Here is a 7,300-nt window from a genome sequence, read left to right as displayed (position 1 = left end):
AAAAGGAGCAGGGTGATGGGCCGGAAGTTCTTGAGGTCCTTAGGGTCCGCCTTGGGCTTCTTGAGGAGGGTGTTGATTTCGGCGTGCTTCCAGCTTTCCGGGAATGTGGCTGTCTCTAAGGAGATGTTGATGACCTTCCCAAGTTGGCGTGCAATGGTTGCGTCTGCTTTGTTGAATATGTGGTGTGGGCAGGGGTCTGATGGTAATCCTGAGTGGATGGAGTTCATGACCTTACGTGTCTCATTGTCGTTGACGTTGGACCAGGAGGTCAGGTGGTTGGTGCCGGTGGTGTTTGCGGGGGGTGGAGTCTGCCGTAGTCGGGGTGGTCGTGGTCTTGAAGCTGTTGTGGATGTCAGCGATCTTGCTGTGGAAGAAGGTGGCCAGTGAGTCGCACAGATCTTGTGAGGGTGGGATGTCGTTGGTGTTGGCGCTGAGGTTGGAAAGTTCCTTCACTAGGCCGAAGAGCTCTTTGCTGTCGCGTGCATTGTTGTCCAGGCGGGTTTTGAAGGAAGATCTCTTGGTTGCTCTGATGAGGTGGTGATGTCTGCGGGTGGCTTCCTTGTGGGCTGCGTGGCTGTCTGGTGTACGTTCGTGGAGCCATTTCTTCTCCAGTTTCCGGCAAGTGCATTTGGAGGTCTGGAGCTCTTCGGTGAACCAGGTGGCTTTCTTGCTGGTCTGGCTGTTGGAGGGTTTCTTGAGCGGGGCGAGGGTGTTGGCGCAGTCGTCGAACCACTGTCTGAGATTGCGGTTGGCGGTGTTCAGGTCGGTGGGGTCGGTGGGTGGGTTCTGGGCGAGGGTGGAGGTCAGCTGGTTTTCGGTGACTTTGCTCCAGCAGCGGCGGGGCAGCTGTTGGGTGCGGAGGTGCGTGGTTGGTTTCTTGAAGGTGAAATGGATGCAGCGGTGGTTGGTCCAGTGGAGTTCGGTGGTGTGGGTGAAGGCGACGTGGGTGCTTGTGGAGAAGACGGGGTCAAGTGTGTGCCCAGCAGCGTGGGTGGGTGTGGTGACCAGTTGTCTGAGGCTGAGGTTGGCAAGGTTGTCGATCAGGGTGACGAAGTTGGCATTGTTGTTGTTCTCAAGGTGGAAGTTCAGGTCCCCGAGGAGGACGTAGTCCGTGGAGGAGAGTGTGTGGGTGCTGGCGAGGTCGGCGATGGAGTCGCTGAACTGAGCCCGGGGTCTGAGGGGTCTGTAGACGAGTGTTCCTCTTAGGGTGGTGTTGGGGTCATTGTGGATCCGGAAGGGCAGGTGTTCAGCGGTGTTGAGGGTGTCGTCTGCGTGGGTGTGGACCTGGAGGGTGGATTTGTGGACGATGGCTAAGCCACCTCCAATTCCATTGGCCCAATCCCTGCTGGTGATCTTGTAGCCGTCCGGGATGGCTATGGCGATGTCGGGTGCCTAGGAGTCGTTCCACCAGGTCTTGATCAGGAAGGCAACATCTGGGGCGGAGGTGTTGAGTAGGTCCCAGAGCTTGATGGCGGATTTGCGTGCGGATCGGGTGTTGAGGAGTATGCAGCGAAGGTGGTTGGGTCCGGTCCTTGGGGGTTTGGTGATTCTGTCGCAGGTGAAGTTGCAGATGCGGCAGAAGAAAGGTCCGTGGGTGCGTTTCAGGGCAGCCTGGTAGTAGCGGTGGTCTCGGCCTGTGTTGAGTGCGAGGAGAGTGCTGGCGTTGTATCGGAGTCTGGCGTCCTGGTGTCCGTGGGGTGCAGGGTTTCTGGCGCTGGGCGTGGTCCAGGTGCGGACGGGAGCAGACGGGCTTGCCGCTTGCGGGCCGCTGCGTGCGGCCACGCAGCGGCCGCCATTTAAGGCGGGGAGAGAGGGAGGAGCAGCTGGGAGGTGGGGCGGCGAGGGGGCGGGGCCGCAGGGGGGCAGCAGCGGGAATCAGGCGAGGGTAGAGAAGGAAAAAGGGGGGAGGGGGGAAACGGGCAGGGTGCAAAGAATAAGGGCAAGTAAACTTACAATACAAATTAGAAATTGCACACAGCAGTGGAAAATAAAGTGGCAGGAGATAGGAATACGAAAACCGTCAGCACAGCGGGATAGAACTCGCGGCAGCGAGGGGGAAGGCACTGGCACACAGGTGGAGCTGTGCGGCAGGAGGGAGTGACCTGGCCTGCAAGCAGGGTCAGGGGTCGCTCAGTGTATATCTTATACCTAATGACACATTTTCAGAGTGGCATAACAAATGCTTTAAATGGGTTGAAACAGCTGTAAGGGGGAGGGGCTCTACAAGTGGTGTGGCCTAAGAAGACTAATTGAGATCCTATCAAGAGACGGGCTGTTGTAAGTAATGGCATGGCCTTATGCAGGTAATTTTTTTTTCACAACTTATTATGCAGGTAAATTTAATCCTAAACAGAGAATTTTCTGGACAAAGAATAACTCAAATCAGAAGGCAACAAGATACCTTTATAACACTTCATATACCATCAGTACCCTAACCCAATGCTATAAAACACCTGACAAGTCAAATTTTTAAAAGTAAGCAGTGCAATGACTTCTTGCTATAACAACAGCTGAATAGTCATGCGTACCAAGCTGATAACATGGTTATTCTATTGGAATGAAATAACATCTTAGACCTTGAAATACCAAGGATAAACTGTAGTAGACACCACAGATACTATTCAGGAATAAAATAACTCACTAACACCCTGAAAAAAGACCTTGCAATTTCATCGGTCTTTAGTCTCATAGATGAAAATATTGAGCGTGCTCAGAAAACAGGTTGATTTCAATCAGTGAGTGCTCATTGGAACCCCATTTCAGTGGGTGATTCACTGGTCTTGATAATCAGGTAGCACAATGCCCGCCAACAGATGTTGTCCAGTACACTTCACATCTAGTTCAGACTCTATCACAATATGCTGAACATAAAACATGAGGGCCATCAACACAGTGACATTTTCCTGTGGCAGTGTATTTGTTTTTCTTCAGGAGGTGAAAGACGAAAATAGAGAGTCCAAGATGGCCCTGTTTCAAAGTCAATTTATTTCCTTTGCAGGGGCTCAGCTATGGCACTGGCACATAACTATGATAGGAGTCTCACAGAGTGTATTTTGTACTTTATAAAGAGGTCATCTTTGCATAGGTTAATTACTGTTTCCAGTGTTTTGCTCTCTAATTAAGTCTTATTTCTAGAAGTTCAGAATAGTAGGATATCCTCTATCCTCATTTGTGACTTTGAGACAATATCCTCGAGTGTACCTATTATTAGTTAAAGGTAGACCTGTGCATGTTTGTCTACACAGTGTGTGAATGTGAGAGGATGGTTTGGCCACAAATACAATAGCCTGAATGGTGTTATGATTGTGCTAAGCATTCATCTTTTTGACTTGTTAAAGCTTTTGCATAATTGCTACGTTCTTATTGGTTCTCTCGTGTGTGAATTTGTTGATGCCGCTTTAGAGTTGAAGAATCAAAGAACCTCTTCTGGCAAATGTTACAAATACAGGGTTTCTCTCCTGTGTGCATTCGCTGATGTGTGATAAGGTGTGGTAACTGTCTGAAATTCTTTCCGCATATTCTACATGTATGTGGCTTCTCTCCGGTATGTATTCGCTGATGTATTACCAGGGCTTGTTTCTTAGCAAAACTTTTTCCACATTCACTGCATATGTAGGGCCTCTCTCCTGCATGTAATCGTTGATGTGCCAACAATGCCTGTAGCTGCTGGTAGGTCTTTCCACATTCATTACAGATGTATGCCCTTTCTCCTGAATGTATTTGCTGATGCTCAGTCAATGTCTGTAATTGTTTGAAGCTCTTTCCACATTCATTACATACATAGGGTTTATCTGCAGTATGTAGTTGCTGATGCGCTGTTAACAAATGTGGATCTCTGAAACGTTTACCACAATCATTACATATATAAGGATTCTCTACCACAACTTCTCCATGACTTTTAAGGTTTGTTGATGATTGGAGCAAACTCTTCTCACATTCCCAGCATGTATTCTGTTCTTCTTCATTGTTCATTCTCAGATGTGCGTTAATGCTTTTTTGCTTGCTAAAACAAATTCCACATTGACGACATATACACAGTTTTGTGTGTGTTTTCGGATGCACATTAATGTTTGTTGATTCGCTGAGAGTTTCTCTACATTCAGACCACGGATCTGGTCTATGTCCTGTGTAATTTCCTTTATCTTTGGAGGTTTGACCAAAGTCTCTAGAGCAGTCCGTGATTGTAAATCCTTTCATTTCATTGTGGATTGTGGGATGGTTAATAAAATCTAAATTGTTATTGAAGCTCCTTTCACAATCATTAAATGTGTGCATCATCTCCAAGCTGCTTCTTTGGTGTTGTTCTGTGTTGTTGATGGACTGCCTCACACCTTAGACATAGACAAAAAATACACTAATCAATTTAAATAGATATTGACCACAACACCGTATTCCAACAACGACTAACACAGTAAAGAAAAGAGAATGGCAATGTCTGCTTCTTATCAATAGATCTGTGAGCCTCTCTGCTATGATTATAATTCACATTTATCAAAGCAATACCATAGCAAGCAGAAGGAAGTTATAACCAAATAAATACGACACAACACAAGTACAGGCCAGAGAAGGAATATGTGACTGTGGTTCTAGCAATTAATAATATAACCGTCAAACAGATGCAAAAAATGCAATAAACTCGCTATGTTCCAAACTAAAAAAGGGCGTATATGTTGACAGATGCACAATTTTCAATTATATGTTGTATCTAGTAGAAAACAAGTTAAAATAAAGAACAAAGAAGTATTCTGCAGCCAGGGTTAGTGCTCCTGTACCCCTGAGCTCTCGCTGCCTAAATATCATGTTCAACCTGATCTGTACCAGTTCTACCAACTTGTAGGGGAGTGGGTAGTATGCACCTTTCTGGTACTGTCTTTGTTGTGCCTGGAATCTCTCGACCGCCAGGGAAGGGAGGCATATCACTGATTGCGGGTGGCCCCACTCTTCCCACACTCTCTCACTCTCTTAGGCTGCAAGAAGGTTTGGGCTGAAACCTGGGAGGTGCAATATGGCACTGCCTGCTGCTGGGTGAAAGTAGGGCCAGCCGGGTGCAGTCTGTGGTGGAGATCCAAAAGAATAGGACGCTAGTAGGAAGAAAAGATCAGAGTGGGGAAGAAGTGGTGGTGATGATTATAATCCCCTGCAGACGATAGCTGGTTGGAACATCTGGAATCTTAGAAGCTGGCCTGTAGCTTATAGAGTAAATGTGCACAACAGTGAGGGACATATGATATACTTACGAGGGCATGTAAAAGGACCTGAAGCAGCCATAGTGTGTAGCTAGTCTGCAGACGAGAACGATATGAGATGAAACCACCTCAGAAAAGGAACCTGTTCATGTGGGCTGAAGGGCACAGCAGTGATTGTGTGGTGGTGCGCGCTAGTCAATGATCGGGGTGATAACAGCAGATCACATAATGATCTGTCACATAATTGGGTCAGTCGCCCTGGTAGGTGGTAGTAGATACTTGGTGTAGGGCCTGCCCAGCGGCCTTCTAATACCAACATCATCCTCTAGATAAAAGAAGAGATGCCTGTTTGGCAGTAGTTGAATTGGTTACAACACCATTCTTGGAACTGCGGGGGCAACTGAGGTGTCACATGGACGTCTTTGCACTCTGGCCTTGGGTGACATGGCACTCTGGCTGCACCAAGAGGCATGGTAAGCCCACTGGGATACAGCAACATAGCATGTTCGATAAATATGCTTCTTTTTTGGGCTCACTTGTAAAACTTTCAAAATCTCCATCCTCTATCAAGACTAACCCTGGGCGTAGTTTGCGTAGTAGCACTAGGCGTAGCTAAGCGAAGTGCACTTCGCAATACGCACGCTACGCGAAGCTAAGCGAACTGCGTAGTGCGGTTGGGAAATGCTGTTTGCACTGATTGCACAGTGCCGGATGCTTGTCCGCACTGTGCAATCATTGCAAACGGCATCTTGCACAGTGCAAGCGGTCGTTTTCTGCTGCTCGAGTAGATTTGTACTCGAGCGGCAGCTTTCTCAACGTGGACTGGTAGTTTCTCACTGCGAGCATACGCAACCACTGGCAATGAGAAACCTGACCTCCCCGCATTGAGAATCTCGCCGGGAGGTTTATTTTACAGGCTCGCGATCGGCAACTTGATGTTGCTGATCGCGAGCGAGGAAAAAGTCTCGCCGGGATGTTGATTTTGCACGCTCGAGGTCACCAACTTAACGTTGAGGACTGCGAGCAAGCAAAAATTGGCCGCCACACTACGCGTTTTTGCACTGTGCTACGTGCAATTCGTGTAGTAGCGCAAACTACGCACGCTCCGCGAGCGTAGCGTAGTACCACGCCCAGGGTTACTCAAGACCAATGTTAGGCGAGGTCACTGCAGACCCCTAGCATTTACTATATGAAGGTTGGTGGGCAATCAATGACACAAAAACTGCCCTCATAAATTAAGATTAGGAACTGATATAAATGCACTCAGATTGAATTTTCCTGAAAGAGCGGAAAGGTGCAAGCCTCTGCTGATGTGAGGTGCCTGAAAGTTCGGGTTACACGCCTAAAGAGGGAGTCTACATAACAGCCATGACAGTATAGGACACAGAAGGCCACTGCAAACATTTACACATATTGGGAGTTCTACAGAAGGATGAAGGGCAATGTGTTGAACTTTTTCTGAAGGACTTAATCATGAAATGTTCCAAACCGTTTTTTTTTCTTCAATTGAGCGTGCCCACTGTGTCTTGGTCCCTCTGCCAAAACCGGGTCTCTCCAAATGCAATTCTCACAGGCCTCCTGAACTGTTAAAGCCGAAATGCTATTTTGCAGGCATTGAGATCTCTGGGAACCTGATTCCACAATAATGCCATTGATGGACACTGCACTTTCCTTCAAACTCAACGATAAGGCCACCACAGCTACGTGCTTTGGTCTGCTCAAACCTTTAAGAAAGCTCTTAAAATATCGGAGAAGTGTGGCTCAGGGGTTAGAGGCGGCAGACCTGGAGCTTGAGTTCGGCCCGGGACCAGGGTTCAATTCCCCGCCTCGGCGGGTCTTGGGCTCAAAATTCCACGGACTCGTTAATTCTCGCTCCAGTGCCTTCTCGACTCACGGGTTCACACTCTGCGACTCTGGGCAATAGCTTGCTTAATCTCCACAACGGCCCCTCGCGGTGGGATGCCTGGCTTTCACCTTGTGGATACCCTGCCAGGGTTATCTCACAGGGGAATACCAGGACGGGTTCCCTAAGCAAGCGCTGAGATGCCCCAGGGTAAGTCGTGCGCTATATAAGTTTCATTCATTTCATTCATTTCATTTCATCTCCCCCTAGA

General features: G+C 48.1%; 1 protein-coding gene across 1 annotated transcript in view; it reads right to left on the bottom strand.

Moving 5' to 3' along the window:
* Positions 1–1,532: 1,532 nt before the first annotated feature.
* Positions 1,533–7,300, bottom strand: part of LOC147727723 (uncharacterized) — a 170,769-nt gene continuing 165,001 nt past the window's right edge. Inside the window, exon 9 of the mRNA XM_086961720.1 lies at positions 1,533–4,331. Coding sequence (XP_086817846.1) covers positions 3,361–4,331 — 971 coding nt within the window. The 3' untranslated portion in view covers positions 1,533–3,360. The remainder of the gene's footprint in view (positions 4,332–7,300) is intronic.

Source organism: Lissotriton vulgaris, chromosome 3_1 (assembly GCF_964263255.1).
Source record: "Lissotriton vulgaris chromosome 3_1, aLisVul1.2, whole genome shotgun sequence".
Lineage (NCBI taxonomy): Eukaryota > Metazoa > Chordata > Amphibia > Caudata > Salamandridae > Lissotriton > Lissotriton vulgaris.
Note: the sequence above shows the minus strand (reverse complement) of the source record. Positions and strands in the feature narration are given on the sequence as shown.